Here is a 21,919-nt window from a genome sequence, read left to right on the forward strand (position 1 = left end):
AATTTGGTATGCATGTTATTATCGGCATGGTATTGGCCGATATTAGCGTTAAATTTCAATATCGGACATCGGCCATTCCAAATAAAATAACCCGCCGATGTAAAAGGCGCTGTTTTTGCCTGCAGCGGCAGCATAACGTGATGACGATGCAGCACAATGTGATGACGTTATAGCGGCAGCGCAACATGACGTCACATGCGCCTACCCAATCTCACAGTGGAGAGGAAAATTCAAAATGTCAGCGGTGTGGAAGTTTTATTTTTTGTTGGTGAGGATGTCGGATTCCAAAGATTTATGGACTACATTGAGCCTTGCTACATCTTCTGCAGTCGGAGATATTTTTCCGACGTAACGTTACCCGAGTTATAAGCTGTCACTTCCGACGTCATTGAGAAGCTAATAGCCGATAGCATGTCTTGTTGGGTGAGTTTTACCACAAACATTTGGACGTTGTGTTAGCCCCGTTAGCATGATTTTTCTTACAGCACAATGGACAGACAAAAACTTTGTACTTAAAAAGGCTGTCCTTCATGCACAGGAGTGCAGAGGATCCCACACTGCAGCTAGGAACCCGGAACAAGCCTCCACAAGTGAGACAGCATTGCAGGTGACTAATGCTAATAAATAACATTTAACACTTTTCATTTACTATAAGTCAAAGTGCTATGCATATCATATCATATGGCTGTTACTGAATATATCTCACCAGCTCTTACAGCTGTTGCACAATTTTTGTAGCAAATAAGCCTAAATAAGAGAGAGGGCTTTGTTCTGACAAAGGAAAGTATATAAAATATGAGTATCTGCTTTGGTTATCAGCTGAACAAGTTTTAACATATTGGCATATCGGATATTGGCCAAAAATCCAATATTGTGCATCCCTAAAATATATATATATATAATAACACAAAGTTTGTTTTCTCAGTCATCCAGGTATATAACAACAAAAATGTTACATGATTCAACCTTTTTTGTTTATATATATATAATATATATAATTAAGTATAATAATGAAGACATTTAATTTCCTGTTCATGCAGTGGACATACTTGTGCAAGTGTTTTTTTTTTTCCTAGTAGCTTAAATTTTGTGGTAGGTAATGGAAGATTAATTTGTGGTTCTGTCATTTCCTAACTCAAACAGGGCTCGTGAATCTGCAAAAGAGGGCAGAAATTAAAACTCAAAATATTCAAGACAGGTCAGGCAAGAGCTTCTTTTAAAAACAGAGAGGAACCACAGAGGGCTTCAATGACTTTCAGAGAACATCTCTGTGGAGGCTCTTTTCGCCGTGTGGGAGATGATGCAGGAATGCCCTGGCTCTCTGAATCTGACACACTCCAAAGCAAACATTAGTGCTCCCTGACCCAGCCAGAACACCATCTTACAGAAGAGGATACGTTTCTGGGGAGAACAACTCCACAGAAACTGACTGTTCTTCTTGACCAAATAAACAAATCAACAAAAGCTTAAGTTAAATTAATTACAAGGCTTAAGACTTGCTTTGCAGACTGATTTAAGCAGGGAGTAACAGAACAGGAATAGTTCTGTCTTTTTTCATCCATCCATTATCTTCTGCTTGTTGTGAAGTTGAGTCATAGGGGCAGCAGCTTGAGCAGGGAGGCCCAGACATTTCTTTCCACATCCACCTCTTCCAGCTCTTCTGGGAGGACTCCATGGTGTTCCCAGGCCAACCGAGAGACATAGTCTCTCCAGCGTGTCCTGGGTCTTCCCCAGGGTCTCCTCCCAGTTGGATATACCTGAAGCACCTCCCTAGGGAGGTGCCCAGGGAGCAACCAGATGCCCAAATCACCTTAACTGGCTCCTCTTGATGTGGAGGAGTAGCGGTTCTACTCCGAGTCTCTCCTGATAACTGAACTTCTCACCCTATCTCTAAGGGAGAGTCCAGCTACCCTGCAGAGAAAACTCATTACAACCGCCTGTATCCATGATCTCATTCTTTCAGTCACTACCGAGTTCTGTCTTTTTAGCATTTATTATTTTACACATGGTTCAACATGCATTTGACATTATTTATATTTTTTATTTTTGTTATTTTAGACTTGCTTTTCAAGGAGTTCTAGATGTACACTTAATGATTACTTTCTGAAAGTTTCATTAAAGTTCATCTAGTGGTTCATGACATATTTTGTTAACAAACAAGAGTTTATTCCAAGAAGTAATGGCAAAGTTTTGAAAACAGATGGAACATGATCAGTCTTAGCAGTAGAGCAGGGCTATTCAACTGACGGCTCGCAGGCCAGAAGTGGCTGGTGACTTCATGGTGACTTCAATCCAGCCCATTTCATTAATTTTTTTATTTATTTATTTTTGGTTCTGGGTTTGGAAACCCCTACTGTTAAGTTGTGAGGTGTGATTTGTCAATCTACATATGTAAGTGTATCTTATCTCAGCCTTATAACCTGATCCCCCCCACTCACTGCTCTTTGAATTGAGAAAGCTCCTCGGTTGAGGAGCAAAACGTCTTCTGTTACAAATAAAGTCCAGTCGTGTTTTGTATTTAACGTTTTTTTGAATTTATCATGTCCTGGATGACTGAGAATCTTCACCATTATTCTGGGTTTGGGTTTTGGATTATGTTTATTGCATGTATGATTCAATGCAATAAAATAAACATTTAAAAGGTAACAGATCATTGTAAACTTTGGTTTATGATTTTAATCGCTGGATGTCTGGCCCTTGAGCTGTTGGCTTTCAGAAATTGTGGCAGTTTAGCAGTTTTGTTGAATAGCCCTGCAATAGAGGGTGACACGGGAGTGGATTTTCACTCCTGTCCTGTCCCACTCCCAATGAAAATAAATCTTGTCCCATCCCAATCCCAGGCCAGAGTAAAAAAAGAAAAAAATCCTGTCCTGTCCCACTCCCAGTAAAATGATTCCCGCTCCCATTCAGAATGACACCTGCTCCTGGACTGCTCCCATTGTTTTTTTTATTTTTATTTATTTCTTCTTCTTCGTTTAGTCTTTAGGAGATACAATGATTTTGATTTAATCTTCTACCCATTCCTTTTTATATTACTTTGTGTTCTGTAGTTTGATTTAAAAAGATAGTAATAGTTAACAACAAAGTCCATGCTCGGTAATCCAGGTATAAAATCCAACATTTTTCAGTCAGGTCATCTGGACAGTTTCTTTTTATATGCTGAAACGTTTCGCCTTCGATCCGGAAGGCTTCATCAGTCAAGGAAACACAACAAAACTGATTCTTCCTCCAACAGCTTACTCCAAAGTGGAACAAACCAGTTCTGCTTGTGATTAGATGGTCTCTTTGGTACGCCCCTCCTCCATTGCCGGCCCTCTTTCTTGTTGACAGTCTTGTCAAACTGGATGAGAGAACATCTATTCACAAGCAAAACTGGTTTGTTACACTTTGGAGTAAGCTGTTGGAGGATGAATCAGTTTTGTTGTGCGTTTCCTTGACTGATGAAGCCTTCTGGATCGAAAGTGAAACGTTTCAGCACAAAAAAAGAAACTATCCAGATGACCTGACTGAAAAATGTTGGATAGTAATAGTTAATCTGTGATAAAATATGGAGGCAATCCAAACAAAAAACCTCTACTAAAGGGCACAAAACAAATAATATATGTGGTCCTTATAGTTTTCTGTGGATGATCAGCTGCTAAGTCCTGGTTAATAGCTATTTTTGGTGGTCAGTTACAGTAAAAACAACAAAAAAGAAGAAAAATACATGAGTCACTACGGATGCACTGATCCACTTTTTTTTTTTTTCATCCGATCCCGATACCTAAATCTGGATATTGCCCGATACCGATCCCGTTCCTATATCATCATCATTACTGATTTTATATGAGGCTGTAATAATCTCCTCTCAAGTACAATTTGTACAAATACAAACCGGATTCCAAAAAAGTTGGGACACTAAACAAAATGTGAATAAAAACTGATGCGATGATGTGGAGGTGCCAACATCTAATATTTTATTCAGAATAGAACACAAATCACAGATCAAAAGTTTAAACTGAGAGAATGTATCATTTTAAGGGAAAAATCTGTTGATTCCAAATTTCATGGCATCAACAAATCCCAAAAAAGTTGTGACAAGTCCATTTTTACCTCTGTGTGGCATCCCCTCTTCTTCTTACAACACTCAACAGACGTCTGGGGACAAAGTAGACCAGTTTCTCAAGTTTAGAAATGGGAACGCTCTCCCATTCATGTCTAATACAGGCCTCTAACTGTTCAATCGTCTTGGGCCTTCTTTGTCGCACCTTCCTCTTTATGATGCGCCAAATGTTCTCTATAGGTGAAAGATCTGGACTGCAGGCTGGCCATTTCAGTACCCGGATCCTTCTCCTACGTAGCCATGATGTTGTGATTGCTGCAGAATGTGGTCTGGCATTATCGTGTTGAAAAATGCAGGGTCTTCCCTGAAAGAGATGACGTCTAGATGGGAGCATATGTTGTTCTAGAACCTGAACATAGTTCTCTGCATTAATGGTGCCTTTCCAGATATGCAAGCTGCCCATGCCACAAGCGCTCATGCAACCCCATACCATCAGTGATGCAGGCTTCTGAACGGAGCGTTGATAACGACTTGGGCTATCCTTGTCCTCTCTGGTCCGGATGACATGGCGTCCCAGTGTTCCATAAAGAACTTCAAATTGTGACTCATCTGACCACAGAACAATCTTCCATTTTGTCACACTCCATTTTAAATGACCCCTGCCCAGTGCAAATGTCTGAGCTTGTGGAGCTTGCTTAGAAATGGCTTCCTCTTTGCACTGTAGAGTTTCAGCTGGCAACGGCGGATGGCACGATGGATTGTGTTCACTGACAATGCTTTCTGGAAGTATTCCTGAGCCCATTCTGTTATTTCCTTGACAGTGGCATTCCTGTTTGAGGTGCAGTGACGTTTAAGGGCCCGGAGATCACGAGCATCCAGTAGAGTTTTACGGCCTTGACCCTTACGCACAGCGATTGTTCCAGATTCTCTGAATCTTTTGATGATGATATGCACGGTTGATGATGATAACTTAAAAGTTTTTGCTATTTTACGCTGGGTAACACCATTCTGGTATTGCTGCACTATCTTTCTGCGCAACAATGGTGGAATTGGTGATCCTCTTACCGTCTTGGCTTCTGAGAGACAATGACACTCTGAGAAGCTCTTTTTATACCCAATCATGTTGTCAATTGACCTAATTAGTGTTAATTGGTCTTCCAGCTGTTCGTTATATGCTCAATTTCCTTTTTCCAGCCACTTATTGCTACTTGTCCCAACTTTTTTGGGATTTGTTGACGCTGTGAAATTTTGAATCAACATATTTTTCCTTTAAAATGTTACGTTTACTCAGATCAAACTTTTGATCTGTCATCTATGTTATATTACGAATAAAATATTGACATTTGCCATCTCCACATCATTGCATTCAGTTTTTATTCACAATTTGTTTAGTGTCCCAATTTTTTTGAATTCTGTTTGTATATGCATGCATGTCCAAAAAGGCAACTTGAGGTAAGTTTTTTTAATGTTGGATAAGTTTCAAAGGAGGCAGCACGGTGGCGCAACTGGTAGAGCTGCTGCCTCTCGGCGAGCAGGTCTCCGGTTCAAACACTGGTCTGGGGGCCTTTCTGTGTGGAGTTTGCATGCTCTCTCTTTGCATGTGTGGGTTTTCTCCAGATACTCCGGTTTCCTCCTACAGACCAAAAACATGCATGTTAGGCTGATTGGTAACTCTAAATTGTCCCTAGGTGTGAGTGAGTGAATGGTTGTTTGTTTCTATGTGGCCCTGTGATGGACTTGCGACCCGTCCAGGGTGTACCCCGCCCCTGGCACAGTGATTGCTGGACATGGGCACCGGCGACCCCCGTGACCCAAAATGGAAGAAGCGGGTAAAAGATAATAGATGGATGGATGGAAGTTTCAAAGTTAGAATTAAGTCCTGCTAACACAAAACATGTTTTTTTTATTTATTCCTAGCTTTAAAGTGGATATTAAAATGATTAATTTAAGTGACTTTTTGTTTAAAGTTATTTAATTTTTTTAAATAAGGGGCAGCTATAATTTTTTTTTCTTCTTTCTGCACTCTTTTCATTCAATATTTATTTTTTGATGAATTTGTTTTGTTTATTTTGTTTCTTTTAATGAATTAAATTAAATAAAAAATAATAATGGCTTTAAACATCTGCTAAGTTCATGGCATAAACCAACAGACATGCTCCTGTTTTTATTTTTTTTACATCGCCTTATAATGTAGCTGTTATTGTTGAGTTTATATATATATATATATATATATATATATATATATATTATTTTCTTGAAATTTTCAATTCATGTTTTTTATGATTGTCTACTGTTGTACTGATAAATATCTCCTTGAGGGTAAACTATATCTTGGCTGCGAGCTCTGTGGCTTCAGTGATGTCTTCTTCTTGTTCAGTCTGAAGCAGGTAGTCTTATTTCGGTCAGCCGCGCTCAGCCCTTCTCCAAGACGGAAAGACTGATCGGGGCAGATTGGGCACGGCTGGCTTGGGTTGGGCTGCCTTCTTCAGTTGAGCAAGAGTAGCGTCCCGCTGAAACCACGGAGCTCGAATGTGCAATTTAAAATTAGCTTTACTGCGGTTTAATGTGGTGCTATGGCTCTGCAGACATTGCACGTTGCTGTCTTGTTTTGTGGTGTTTCTAGTGTAAAATACTTCCACACCGTGGACATGTTTAGGTTTAGTTGGTTAGCTGTTAGCCTCAGTGCTGCTCACTCAGTCCTTACATTGTAGCTGGCTGCAAACTATGAAATGGATTTCCTGAATGTGAGGTGGGTCTTATTACTCTGGGTTCATAAGACACGCCTCCATTCAGGAAATCCATTCCATAGTTTGAAGCCAACGTGCAGAGCAGCTGGCAGGGAATCACATGAGAAATTTCATCAGACACAAACATGCATCATGGATCGGAAATCTCTGCAGGTTGGATCGGAAAAGTCAGACACTTAAATTATGCTGGTATCAGGGGCTGATACCAATACCGGATCGGATCGGCCCCATCCCTATGATTCACACTATGTGTACTTTAGTTGAATGAACCCTAGCATAACATATAAAGTCACATTTTACTAATTTATTGAGCAATTGTTTCATTTAAACAGTGACATTACTGTCATGTAATAAATTGCTTAAACAAAAAATGCACCAAACAAGAGAACTTTCCTTAATCAACAAATGTGCATAAAGTCATTACCTTCACATACTGGACCTGAGTTTTGGAAAGAGTGCTTCTTGAGACCACTCATCCCTGACTCGCTGGTGTGCTTGACTAAAACTAAACATGTTGCAGCATACAGCGTGTTAACACCATCACACTCAATTCTCATGAAGTTCAGGATTATTTGTGACTTTCCTGACAGTTCTGTGATTTTAATAGATAGATCATTACTTCTGACTTTGCATTGCAAATCTATTTTTACAACATCCATTTCTCCACTAGTGTTTGCTCCCTCCTTTGCTTTTTTTTTTTTGGGCAGAAAGCTGCAGCCGGAAGCACTGTTGGCTTCTGGGTAGTGTAGTTCTTTTGACTTGTGTTACAGTGTAGGCTGATTGAAAGGAAACTATAAAATGGCGGTGTCTGTACAAAGTTTTTGATTTGTTTCGTTTTAGTTTTTTGTTCTATTGGTTGGTTCCCGCTCCAGTCCGCTCCCGTTAACTTTTTAATCCGTACCGTCCCAATCACGTGAGTAATATTAAAGTTGACTCCTATCCTGCGGGAATCACGTGACTTGTAGTATTCCCGAAAAGATGCCAGCCTCTACTTTGCAGCCACTGCACAAAGTTTTAGCCCAACAGCTGTAAAATTAACTAGCTAAATCCATTTTTGTGTTTGCTAAGATCACTTAAATATGGTGGCTATCTTGAATTGGGTTGATTCTGAACATTAATTTGTTGCAGTTGTACATCCAATAATTAATTTCTGAAAGTTTCTCTAAAATCTATCCAGTGGTTTGTGAGATATTTTGCTAAAATTGCAAACATGCATACGACAAAAACATTACCACCCTTTCACCCTGACGGCAGGCAATACGTTATTTTTATTTACAGTGTGTTGGCTGTAGTGGTCGTAGCTCAATGAATTAAGCTGTTAAAGTCTGACAGGTGCAGCTGAAGCCTCTGTTGTCTGATGTTATGTACCGTATTTTCCGCCGTACACGTCACACCACCCTATAAGTCGCATCAGTCCAAATATGTCAAATAAAGTGGAAAAATTCATAAATACGTTGCTTCGCCATATATGTTGCATCTAATATGCGTCACCGCTGACGTGTTACATTTGTTTCGTCAGCGCTGACAAACCGGAAATGTGGGCAGGTGTTGTGCCAAAAATCAATTGGCTGCCAAATGACGGCCGTGGGAGCGTGCACGGGAGAACTTTACCAAGAAATTACCAATTTAAAAACAATTATTTGTTTGTTGGAAATTATAGTGAAGGTGTGTCTCTAACTTTGCTTAATAAATGCACTTTGACGGTCAAATCTTCTGTATTTCAAAACCTGATACGTGGATATAGGGGCATGCATGGGAGGACTCACTGTGCATTTCTTCAAAATTTAACAAGATAACCACCTAGAAACAATTATTTGTTTGCTCGACTTTATAGTAAAGGTGTGTCTCAGTTGAACTTTTACTTAATAAATGCAGTTCATTGGTCATATTAGCCGCATTGCGCCAGGGCGGCGCAGCAAAATGAAACTGATTTGACAGTTGCTCCAGGCAAGCTGGACGAAGGTGGAATGCTGTGGCAAGCAGATTATGTCATTAATAGCCACTTTTACCTATTACATGACACAACGGCATGCCATACCACTCGAGTGCCATCTAGCGGCTGAAAATTATAGTGTTCAATATTTTCAGTCTAAATGAATGAAAACGGTCATATCTCAGTCAAAATTTGGTTTATAAATATGGGGGGGGAAAAAAATCTATAAATACGTCACTTCGACGTATATGTCGCAGGGCTTGTAAATTATGCAAAAAATTGTGACTTATAGGCCGAAAAATATGGTAATATTTTACTATGTAACAATAAATTTAGCTTTGCTTGGCATAATGTGTTTAGATAAACTATATTTTACAACAGTGATATTTTTGTGGTTCTCTGGCCTCTTGTATAACAAACAGTAATGATGACGAGTCTGGTGAATTAGAAATAAAACCTTGTCATGCTGACTTCTCAATAAGCTCAAAAATGTAATAATTGTTTTTTCTGCTCATTTTGTTAGTCAGGTTCTGCAGACTGAACTACAGGAAGAGAGAGCCAAACTCTTCATGTGCAGTCATGTTGTTGTAGACATGCTGCCACTTCCCTTTTTTATGTGTGTTTGTGTCATCATTTCTTCCCCTATCTGTCCTCTCTTTACCTCGATTTATGTCTTTCTGCCTTTACCCACTGAGTTAAGCGCATTCCTGGGCCCCATCTGGTACCAGCATGGGATGTTTGGCTTGGCATAGCAAGGCTTGTTCCAGCACAGCACTTTCATGGAACAAGAGGAAGCATTTTGTGGTGGACAACGCCAGCAGTGATGATGAAGACTGTTGCTCTGTCCCCAGTCTCTGTCATTGCACTCCTAAATTACACAACAAGACGCAATTTAAATAATGAGGAATATATATTCATCCTACATAAATCCAGCTATCATTATTTAAATTGATTGGTGTAAAATTCAAAGTGAGTGTCATTGTCAGCCTCTTTATTTTGAGGAATTTATTGAAAAGTCAGTAGGTCATATTAGCAGGTCACATGCTAATATGTGCAAATAAGACTTGCATAAATGAGAGAACAGTATGTCCAATGTGGTGTCCTTACACTAGAGATTATAGGAGCTCAAAATATATCGTAATGCAGCTACAGACCTGTATCAGGGTGCATTTAAATCCATCGATTTTAATTTTATTTTATTGAATATAGTTAGCAAAAATGGCAAAATAGATGGGTAAAACATTTCTAAGATGTTTAACTGTTTACTTTAATGTAAACGTTTAATTTTAAAGTGGGGTTCTGTTGAAAAGTTGAGAACGATAATATCTTACCTGTTGTAGATATCTCTTTGAACTAACTCAGTTTGGATAAATGGTTTAATCCTGACAAACTGAAGAGCTAATGGCTAGTCTGAGACCAGAATAGATTGCCTTCATCTTAAAACAATGACGGTCTCTAAAATTTCAAAGCGGTTTGTGTGAACTTTATTTCATAAACGGTGGTCATGATCCTGCCATTATTTTTTCATTAAACAGAAATTTAAATGGAAATTTTGTTTATTTGCAAGGATAAATGACAGTAGCAACAGCTGTAGCTTTTCTGCTCCATCACCTCTGTGGAACGTCTAGCAGAAATTTCACATAAAATTGACATCAAAAGTTTAAACAACGTTTGCATGAACCACCGTACAATTGTAGAGATATTTTTAAATGGTGGCAATTTTTTAAGCTTGACTGCATTTAGACTTCCTTTAAATTGTAATATTCAAGCAGAATGTGTGTGTGTGTTTCCGCGCGTGTGTATATCTTTGCTTGTACATATTATACAGTTTAAAATGGTCTTTGGATTTGTATGCCCATTGAGTGTTATCACACTGTAGACAGGGTGATATTTTCCTGAACTTTAGTTGTTTAAATACATTTAAGATTTTGTTAAGTCTGGTCCTCTGGACATTCAAAAAACAAAACAATTATTATTATTATTTTTTTAAAGTAGAAACGTTTCGGCTTTCATTCGAAAGACTTCTTCAGTCTGAGGTGCTGTATTCAGCACCTCAGACTGAAGAAGTCTTTCAAATGAAAGATGAAATGCTTCTACTTTTTTTTTTTTTTTTAGTTTGTTTTGTTTTTTGAATGTCCAGAGGACAAGACTTAACTTTCTTAGATTTTTCTACCTGGATTATTGAGCATGCATCAGGATAAGATTTTCCTTATTTTTCTTAACCAGGGGATGATTAGAAAGTTGCATTGCTTCTACTTTTGATGTAAACTAACTTAAAGCAACCAAAATCTAATCGACTCGCTGACCTTTTTTCGGTTTTCCCTCTTTGCTTTCATCTTCAGACAGCACCCCGGCTCTTACAAGAAGACAAGTCAGAAGAGAAGAACGAGGAGGACAAATCAGAGAAGTGTGAGAAAAACGAGGACGAGGAAAAGAAAAAGGAGGAGGAAGAGAAAGATGAAAAGGAGGACTCCAGGTGAGTTTTGTTTGTGTTTGGCCTAGTGTCGCTCTGCAGGTCTCTCCATGTTGTTTGTGGTTCGTGTTTGTTCTAGTCACTGTCGTTTATTTAATTGCACATTATGCATGCTTTTATGATCCAGAATCTAAAAAAAACTGAACTTAAACTATTGATACAAATTATTTTATTCAAAGAAAATGGATGAACAAAGACAGCTTTAACTTTCCTTTGTCCATTTATTACAGACAGATCCTACAAATTATAGCAGAAATTTTATCTGCAGCCTTTACTGGTCCTAGTTGCCTAAACAATGACACCAGATCATTGTTGATGGTTTCACCACAGATCATCAAACCACCCGTGTTCATTTGTCACCTCCGATGGGAGTGAAGCTGGCAATGTTCAGCGTTGCTCCTCACAAAATGAATTTACTTAATTCATTTCAGCTCTGAATTTGATTCTCACAGAATCCTGCAATACAGAGTTTTCAACTTGGTTTCTTACCAAATCTGATGGTGAAGTTAGTTACATGGATTACTAGATAGTTTTGTTATGTTCTCATTAATTACTATTCTTTTCAAAGTCCAGTTTGTTATATTAGAGCAGTGATCTTCAGCTGACAGCCTGCAGAGTATTAAATTATTAATAAAATTTGTACAATTTTTACAGGAGTCAGTTGTAGTGTAGTGCTCAGAAATGTTTAATGATTAGCTTTTAACCAATCAAAACACTTGTGCACAGCATGAGATCAAGTCGACTCAAATGCTAAAACAGCAGAAAGAGGTCATACAGCTGAGCATGTTGTTGTGTCAGTGTCCTTCATTGTAAGTGAGACAACTTTTACACGAGTGAATCACTAAAAAATATTGAAATGCTGCACTTGTAGGTTCGAGTCTAAGTCCACATTAGGCTCTGGTCAAACCAGTTATCACCTATAGGTTTGAGCAGCTATAAGCTGTGATGCAACTGTTGTAAAGCTGGGATGTAACTGTTGTAAAGTTAGTTTCCTGTCAAGTTCTTTTGCATTTTGAGCAGAACATTGCAGATGTATTAACTATATAACTTGTTTAACATTTTATAGCTTCATGTTTGTTCCTAATGAAGCAGCTCTCAATCGTTAGTGCTTTTACTGCTTGTTTTTGCATTAATGTCATAAAACGTAAATCAGTTCTTAGTTGTTGTTGTTTTTTTTTTATTTCACTTACTGGTAGTAACGTTTATATTTAGCCTCTGAAAGTTTTAAACATTTTCTCTATATTTAACGTTTAGGTACAATGAATTACATGCAAAATCACAATCAGAATGTTTTAATAAAAAAAAAGTAAAACAATCTTTTTAATCTTTTATTAGTGCCGTCTCTTTACGACATCAGAAATAAACTAATCTTGGCATTTCCAGAAACATGTTTAATCAAAGGCTGATCCCGGCACTGCCTGCCAGCTTTTGTGTCTCTTGTGGAGAAGTGCTGATCACTTGTATTAATGATCTATAATTTAATTGCAAAAAATAATAATTTCTCAAATTTCACTCAAAGAGGCTTTAATAAAGAGCTCAGCAAACATGCCCCCAGATGACGTCACTGATGGTGCCAACCAAGTCAACAATTTTCTAACTTATGTATTTCCAGATTGAGCACAAACGATCGATAATAATGTTTTTCTTGTCTTGAGTATGTTGGAAAAAGAGCAGATTACAAGGACGGCCTCTTACTGCTCCATCGTCAGGGAATAGATATTTGCTGTAGCAGCAGCTAAAAGCTGTCTTTACCTCTGCCCAAACCACAGGGAGATTGGCAAGGAGAGAGACAAGTGTGACGGTGGGGAGGACGAGGACGGAAAAGAGCAAAACACGCCGCGTGGCAGGAAGACTGCCAACAGCCAGGGCCGTCGTAATCGAAGAGTCATCACACGCTCCATGGCCAATGAGACTGCCTCGGTTTCAACTGAGGACGCACCCCCATCCACCTCGGAGCCCAACCTGCCAGATACTCCATTGCTCCCTAAATCTGAGCAAGCCCAGAAGGCCATGAAGGAGCCTGCAAAACCTCTGACTCCAGTAGCTTCAGCTGATGCTAATAAAGGTAATTCCGCTCTGTTTGTTGAAAAATGTTCTTTTTTCCACACCTTAACTCGAGTGTGAATTTTAAAACACTAATCAAGCAGTCAATGAAAGCAGAAACATTTTTATTTATTTTTGTTAAGAGCTGAAAAAACAAAATGAGATGGGCACCTAAAGCAAGATTTAGGGAAATGCAGAATATATCTCTGCAATTAAATAATTTAGGTATGCTCTCTCTTTTTTTACCATAAAGTGTACTTCTAACCCAGACACTTTGCCAAGTATCTCAATAATCGTACTGCCTGAAAAAGCTGTTTTTCATCACCACAGCAGTTCACTTTTCTGATATGGATAGGTTTGTGAAGCCTTTATAATTTTATACATTTCAGCATAAATATGATTTAAAACATCATCAGATTTTCACACAAGTCCTAAAAGTAGATAAAGAGAACCTATGTAAACAAATGAAACAAAAATATTATACTTGTTCATTTATTTATTCACGAAAATGATCCAATATTAAATATTTGAGTGGTAAAAGTATGTGAACCTCTAGGATTATCAGTTAATTTGAAGGTGAAATTAAGAGTCAGGTGTTTTCAATCAATGTGATGATGATCAGGTGTGAGTGGACACCCTGTTTGATTTAAAGAACAGGATCTATCAATGTCTGCTCTTCACAACATGTTTGTGGAAGTGGATCATGGCAGGAACAAAGGAGATTTCTGAGGAGCTCAGAAAAAGAGTTGTTGATGTTCATCAGGCTGGAAAATGTTACAAAACATCTGTAAAGAGTTTGGACTCCACCAATCCACAGTCGCACAGGTTGTGCACAAATGGAGGAAATTCAAGAGCATTGTTACCCTCCCCAGGAGTAGTGGACCAACAAAGATCACTTCAAGAACAAGGTGTGGATTCCACACCTAGTCAGCGAGGTCACAAAGGAGCCCAGAGTAACTTCTAACAACTGAAGGTCTCTCTCACATTAATGTTGATGTTCATGAGTCCACCATCAGGAGAACACTGAACAACAATGGTGATCATGGCAGGGTTGAAGGAGAAACCACTGCTCTCTAAAAATAACATGACTGCTCATCTGCAGTTTGATCAAGATCAAGTGGACAAGCCAGAAGACTGTTGGAAGAATGCTTTGTGGACGGATGAGACCAAAATATAAATTTTTGGTTTAAATGAAAAGAGTTATGTTTGGAGAAAGGAAAACTCTGCATTCCTGCATAAGAACCTTATCCCATCTGTGAAACATGGTGGTGGTAGTATCATGGTTTGGGCCTGTTTTGCTGCATCTGGGCCAGGACAGGTTGCCATCATTGATGGAACAATGAATTCTGAATTATATCAGAGAATTCTAAAGAAAAATGTCAGAACATCTGTCCATGAACTGAATCTCCAGAGAAGGTGGGTCATGCAGCAGCACAATGACTCTAAACACACAAGATGTTCTGTCAAAGAATGGTTCAAGAAGAATAAAGTTCATGTTTTGGAATGACCAAGTCAAAGTCCTGACCTTAATCCAATCAGTCTTCATGATTTCGCGTGGCCGGGGTCTGGCAACGTCCATCTGTGAGTCCCCATCTCCAGCTTCGCAGTGACCAGCGGAGCTCTGAGCACACAAGGCTGGTATCCGAAAACCGAGCCTCCGAGTCGGCACATCGAAGGATCTTCCGCGGTGACCAGCAGAACTTGGAGCTGGGAGATGACACCCTGCCCGGCCTGGCGCTCCAAGGCTCCAGGGGGAGGATCGGGGTACACCAGCAGAGCTCCATCCAGCTTGCTCTGAATTATGTTGTCGGCCACCAAGCACAAAAAACGCCAGCACATCAGCATTAGACCAAGATGTTGTCAGTATTGTTTTTAAAATCTTTAAAATAAGTCCAGCCGCTGCTCCAGTCCGAGAAATTGCAAATGGCGGATCATTGTTTTGAAAAGTTTCTGAAGGATCCAGTGACTCCGCCCCCGACTCTGCCCCCAACCAATCAGTGACCGACAGTGTTCTGACGTCACGTTTTAGTACCTCTTCGTACCGGTTAGAACCACAGAGCCAAGGGTACTGAAAATAGTAACAGGTGCTAAGTACCGGTACTAATGGAAAAGCCTCAGAACCGGGCCAAGTAGGGTCCAGTCGGCCCGTACCGGTACGGAAAAGGGGCATTAGTGTATTATCCACAGTAACCATGGAAACAGTGGTGCCAGCTCTCTTCAGGTCATTGACTAGCTCCTCCCATGTTGTTCTGGGCTGATTCCTCACCTTTCTTAGGATCATTGATACGCCACGAGGTGAGATCTTGCATGGAGCCCCAGTCCCAGGGAGATTGACAGTCATGTTTAGCTTCTTCCATTTTCTAATAATTGCTCCAACAGTTGATGTTTTTTCACCAAGCTGCTTGGCATTTGCCCCACAGCTCTTTCCAGCCTTGTGGAGGTCTACAATTTTGTCTCTGGTGTCCTTGGACAGCTCTTTGGTCTTAGCCATGTTAGTAGTTGGAGTCTTACTGATTGTGTGGGGTGGACCGGTGTCTTTATGCAGCTAACGACCTCAAACAGGTGCTTCTAATTTAGAATAATAAGTGGAGTGGAGGTGGACTTTTTAGAGGTGGACTAACAGGTCTTTGAGGGCCAGAATTGTTGCTGATTGGCAGGTGTTCAAATGCTTATTTGCAGCAGTAACACACAAATAAATTGTTAAAAAAATCTTACATTGTGATTTACGTATTTTTTTTTATTTTTTTTTAGATTATGTCTCTCACAGTGAACATGCACCTAAGAGGAAAATTTCAGACCCCTCCATAATTTCTAAGTGGGAGAACTTGCAAAGTTGCAGGGTGTTCAAATACTTATTTTCCTCACTGTAGCTTGCAATTAATAGTAGAAGTGACTCCAAAAACATAACTGACTCCATCATAACATGACTCCAAAAAAACCCGTAAAAAAACAAGTGGCCTTCTGAAGCTGAAGACGTTTTGTTTCCCATCCAGGAGGTTTTATCTATTCTAAAATGTCTGAGTGTGTGGAGTTCCTAACTTTATAAAACCGTATGAGGCTGCAGGTTAGACTGGAACTACTTTCCCTCACAGTGGAGGCTCGTCAGGCTCTTTGTCTGGTTCACAGAGATATTTTGGTCACCTGCATGAAGGTGTTAGTTGAAGTGGAGCTGACCTGGAATCAGGCCTAAAGTTGCATTTTAAGTTTGTGAAGGTTGAAATCTGAGACCTCCTCCTCTGTTTAAATGTGTTTTTTCTCATTTGACATAAATGGCTTCCTTCAACCCACCACCACCACCACCACCACACACACACACAAACCATCTTTCTTCTTTGTCGTTGAACATATGAACATTTTGGTCCTTAAAATATTGTTCCATACCCTTGAGGTGTAGATGGACTGCTGAGTCTGGTCCTGAAGAGCTGCTCTCCTGTGCTGAGTGTCTGTAAATAGGTTGTTTAGTTTCTCCAATACAGAGCTTTGAACTTTGCTCTGAACTATCTTCACTACACTGAACTTTGGGAGTTGTTTCCTTGAGACAGACCAGCCCCTGTATGAGGGGGAATCACACACTCCAGACATTTTTGAATTGAGGCTGAACAATTAATTGCATGTGCAATAATATTAAGATGTGATAAAACAAGATTTTCTAATCACAAAGGCTGAAATTTGACTGGTCACATGATCTGGTTACGTCACTTGCGAGTGAGCGGAGCACAGCAGAGCAGGGAGCAGGAGAAGTCAACACTGCGCTTTAACCAGTTGCACAATGACGTCAGGCTCAACAGAAGCTGACACATCTGAAAGTCTGGTACCAAAGAGGGGCAGCACATCAGTTGTTTGGAATTATTTTGTCTATAAAAAAGAATACGCTGCGCAACGACATGTATTGTGCAGAACCTGCCTTGCTGCTGTTGCTACCTCTCAAGGTAACACCAGGAAACTTATCAACACTTAAAAAACACCACAAAGCCATTTACAATATTTGCATGACTAGAATGCCAACGACCAGTGCTTCAACTTCAAGTAAGCAAAGTACCAGCCGACAGGGATCACTGACCAAACTGTTCGAAGATTACTCCGTATGAACATAATATGAAACGGCACGCGGAAATAACTCGAGCAATAATGGAGTTCATAGTGAAAGACATGATGCCCATTAATATAGTGACCAAGCCTGGGTTTACAGCTTTGGTAAACAAAATAGATAAGCGGTACAGAATGCCTTCCTGCACACATTTTAGCCAAGTTGCTATCCCGGAGCTACACAAAAAAATGTAGAAATAGAGTTGCAGCAGAGCTGAAAACAGTGCAGTTTTTTGGCAACAAAACAACAAAAAAAGATTGATTTATTGCTTATGTTTGTTGAAAAATACATGAGAAGAAGACATTGAAAAATAATCGCATATTAAATCATAATCGCAATATTGAGTTAAAAAAATCACTATTAGAATATTTTCAAAAATAGTTCAGCCCTATTTTGAATTAATAAAGCCTCCCAGATTTGAACGAACCATCTTCAGATTAGAAGGCCAGTTGTTTTTGTTTTGTGACCTTTATTTTAATTGATCATGACCTGGATGACTGAGAACCTTCACCATCATAACAAGACTGTTTTTAGTCATGCCTTTGAACCGTTTGATTTCTGTGTGAATGTCCAGTGGGGAACCGTTGCTATTGATGTTAGCTTTTCCACTGTGTTTTTAATATTAAGTTATCATCTATGCTTAATTTTTTTTTACGTGTTATTTTGCACTAATAGGAATATGTTTATTATCATATAAAATAAGCCATAGTCATTTAAGTTTCGATATTATTTAAACACATCAATAATTGTTTAGTAGTCTCATCACAGCCCTCTGAATTCCCCGTACTGATCATCTGTCTGAGGATTGTTAGTCTCACTGTGAATAGATTTTAAGGACCTACATGTTTGCTTTCACACCTCTAGAAGAACACTGATTGTGCAACGCTCAGCCAGTGAACAATGTGGCCACGTTTTTTCCACGTGACAATTACCACCAACAGCAATTAAGAACTCTGTAGATGGAGCTAAGTGTAGTGGGTCTTTAGTTTATTTTATATTGTGGTACAAGCACTTAGAACATTCAGCCTACTCCTGCACATGTTCAAAGAATAGCACGTGCACTTCTACTTCTTCAATTCCAATGCAAGTGTACTGCTGGTGGTGCTAGAAGAATGTCACTAGGCTAATCAATGTGCGTTTATGTATGCGCCGATCACACCCCTTTAAATCATTAATTCCCATTTGAGCTAAGAAAGCACTCTGGAAGAGAGATAAAAAGAACTGATAAATGGACATATAAAAGGCCACACTACCACTGGTGTGAAAACGACAAAAAAGACAATACCTCAAATGGCTGTAAGGACTCTGAACTGGTCTCCTGAGGTCCAACAGCACCTAATGTTGTCTAGTTGAGGTGGTGCCAAGGTAGCTAAACAAGCTGTGGATTTAGTGGGAGCTAACAGTCAATGGTGATGTGTTTATGTCTCATTGTAGGTGGTCTGCTCTTATTTCACACCTATCATTGACCACCCTAGAGGTGTCTATGTCAGGGAAGACCATTTATCCTGCCGGAGAGAAAGATGTTTGTTAGGCTTAATGCAAAACACTGTGGAGCTGATGGGACCGTTAGGCGCCGTCTAAACAATGAGAACAAGCGTCTTCGTCTTCAAGGTGGCTGGGTGGGGGGAGAGAGAAATGTCTTCCTAATGTCAAGGGTACATCTGCAGCTATATTAGTCCAAATGTTTACACAGTCTCAGTGGGAGCCATGGAAGAGAGTGGGCTAGAGTTCATGTGTTCCTCTCTGCACTAACCGTTCACTTCTGTGAATTTCACTGAAGGGGTGGCGGTGAACTGTGTAGCCAAGAAGAGGAAGAGAGGTTTGTGTGTGTGCATGTGGGCGGGTGTGTGTCAGATGTGCAGTGTCAGAGCATAAGTGGTGGGAGGGTTTTGTGCTGGCTTCTCTATCCGTCCATTTGTCTACATCCAAGGCCATTTCCCAAAGAGGGAGGCCAACGTCTCCTAGTTCCTCTGCTGCCTGACGCTGTATCAGCTGACCTGGGCCCTCCCCTCGTGGGTTAGAGAGGAGCAGGAGGGGGCTTGCTCCAGGGCTGTGGAGAACAGGAAAGGAGGAGAGAGAGAGGAAAAGAAAGAAAGGGGGGGGGGGGGGGTAAGGAGGGTGAAAGGAGGCGAGTGAGTGTGTGAGTGAGCAGGTCTCGTCAGTGCTGAATGTAATCAGATTATTAGATTAGTGGCCATGAGAAGAAGACGGCTGAAGAAAAGACCACCTTTCTCTCTCTTTCTCACTTTATCTCTCTCCTCTTTCATTTTTTTTGTTATTTTCCCCTTTTTTGCTGTCTGCTGATGGGGCTGTGTCTCCTCTTTTTGTGGTTTAGCTGGTGAAACCGGGGAAACTTCTCGCTGGACCGAGGAAGAGATGGAGGTTGCCAAAAAAGGTAGGACTTAGTTCATTTCTCTCTCTATGCTGCACAAGCTTCTCTGCTTTTTTATGATTAATCCACTTCTCACTTATTTGACCCTTTTCAAGTATTGCTTTATTATGTCATTTTCTTATATACACTCTGGAATGACTGTGCACGTAAATGAACACAAATCAAAAAGTAGTGCAGTTTTTTTCCCCTAAGACATTAGAAATGTAATGAAACCCCTGTTCTCAGAAATGAGAAGGCAGTTCAAAGAACAAGAAATTGTGACACAGTTTTGTTCACTTTCACGCACATCTGTAGAGATATACAACTACTTTTGTCTTGTAAAGTACTTAAATATTTATTATCTGCTGTTCTTGTTCTGTTACAGCACCCCTAATAAAATATGTACCCTCTTCCAGTTTTCACTTTGTCCTAACGGTACAAAGCTTAGAAGCTTAGCTACAAAATTCCAGTAGCAAATAAAGCGATTAATTAAGACTTTCTTAAGTTGATCATTTATTTTCCCTTTAAAAAATACTTGTTGACATTGTCTCCTCAAGCCTTCAGACCCATATGCTGCATGCTGCATATATGTGTAGATTAGTGGAGCTACAAGAGCTCAGTCATGTGACAGACATGCTTCAGAAACCACTTTTCTGTGGCCACACATGCAGCTCTGTGTTCACTTTCCCCTCGTAGCTGTAACTCGATTTGCAGATTCGTTTTCATACAAGCCTAATATATAGAAGTCATGGTTTAGCCTCAGCCGAGGGAAATCATACCCTTCACAATTATATATCTACTTCATCAATTTTTTTTTTTCCTGTGTAAATCCTCACATTTATCTAATTTTCTTTACAACCAGCCAGAGTTTTACTGGTACTCGAAACCACTAGAAATGTAACAAATGTACATTTTTAGTTTTTGCAAGCTGATGTGTTAAAACAATCTTTATGTTTTGCTCTCAGATTTCATTTTATATATATTAATCTTAAGATTGCAGTATAGTGCTTTTTTTTTTTTTTTTGTTTAGCTTCATGAAATCAAATTTATCATTTTACATCAGTGTTCTACGGAGTTATTATTTTTAACTTTATTTCTAACAAATAAATGAGCGATATAATAAACAAAACACAGGGTTTATAACGATGCTCACGCTTACACAGCAGTAATATGTGCAGATAAATAAAGCAGATCATTGTTATCAGAATCAGAAGTATGCATGGTGTTAGCTAGCATTACTTCCAGTGGAGTTGCTGCATCATGTAGTTTATTATAGCAGTGTGCTAACCAGACATTACTGTATTAGCAGAGGCCTGACAGGTCCCCTATGTTCCTCAAACTCTGAATGAATGCATTTGTAATTTGCTCCGTTCGATGAGACTTTTTGGATCCACATGTTCTATGTGGGATGATCTGATTTCAGCCATCTGAAGGTCACACATCTCAGTGCTGCTGTAAGTAGTATGTTTAAAACATAAATCTTAGTCCTGCAGGTCTAAGTAATGCCATTGTGGGCTGTTGACGACCTGCTGAAATACATCCTTGAGGGTGTCTAATACTTCTTTCCAGAAATAGTTTAAATGGGACATAACCAAAGTACAATTGGCAGTATTTGCCCAACAACTCCTCCAGTATGAGCTGAGAAGCTTTGGGACATTCTGGTTACCATTTCTGGTATAAAAAAAAACAAATGATCATTTTCCTTCTAATTTTACTTCATGTGTTTGAGTTTGTGACCAGGCCTGCTTCAGCACTTATCTCCTCCCAGACAGTTTGTGGTTTAGTCCCAGTTATCTCTACCTCCCACCTCTGTTTAATGTTGAGGAAAGTATCCTGGTTCGTGAATAAATATGACATGTAATCTTGCTTATTACTAGGAATGCACTGATTCACTTTTGTTTTTTTTACTTCCGATTCGATCCCTATACCTAAATCTAAATATCGTCCGATACCGATCCAGTTCCGATATCATGATCATTATTGATTTTATATGAGGCTGTAATAATCTCCTCTCAAGTACAATTTGTACAAATCTATGCATGCATGTCCAAAAAGGCAACTTGAGGTAAGTTTTATTAATGTTCGATAAGTTTTAAAGTTAGAATTAAATTCTGCTAACACAAAACATGTTTTAGTCCTAGCTTTAAAGTGGATATTAAAGTGATTAAGTGATTGTTTAAAGTTTTATATATATATATATATATATATATATATATATATATA

General features: G+C 39.4%; 1 protein-coding gene across 1 annotated transcript in view; it reads left to right on the forward strand.

Annotated features, from left to right (window-relative positions):
* ncor1 (nuclear receptor corepressor 1) overlaps positions 1-21,919 on the forward strand; it is a 179,127-nt gene that overhangs the window by 114,750 nt on the left and 42,458 nt on the right. The window contains exons 15-17 of the mRNA XM_037688038.1: positions 11,065-11,198; positions 12,965-13,260; positions 19,661-19,720. Coding sequence (XP_037543966.1) covers positions 11,065-11,198; positions 12,965-13,260; positions 19,661-19,720 — 490 coding nt within the window. The remainder of the gene's footprint in view (positions 1-11,064; positions 11,199-12,964; positions 13,261-19,660; positions 19,721-21,919) is intronic.

This window comes from Nematolebias whitei, chromosome 14, assembly GCF_014905685.2.
Source record: "Nematolebias whitei isolate Nwh7 chromosome 14, NemWhi1, whole genome shotgun sequence".
Lineage (NCBI taxonomy): Eukaryota > Metazoa > Chordata > Actinopteri > Cyprinodontiformes > Rivulidae > Nematolebias > Nematolebias whitei.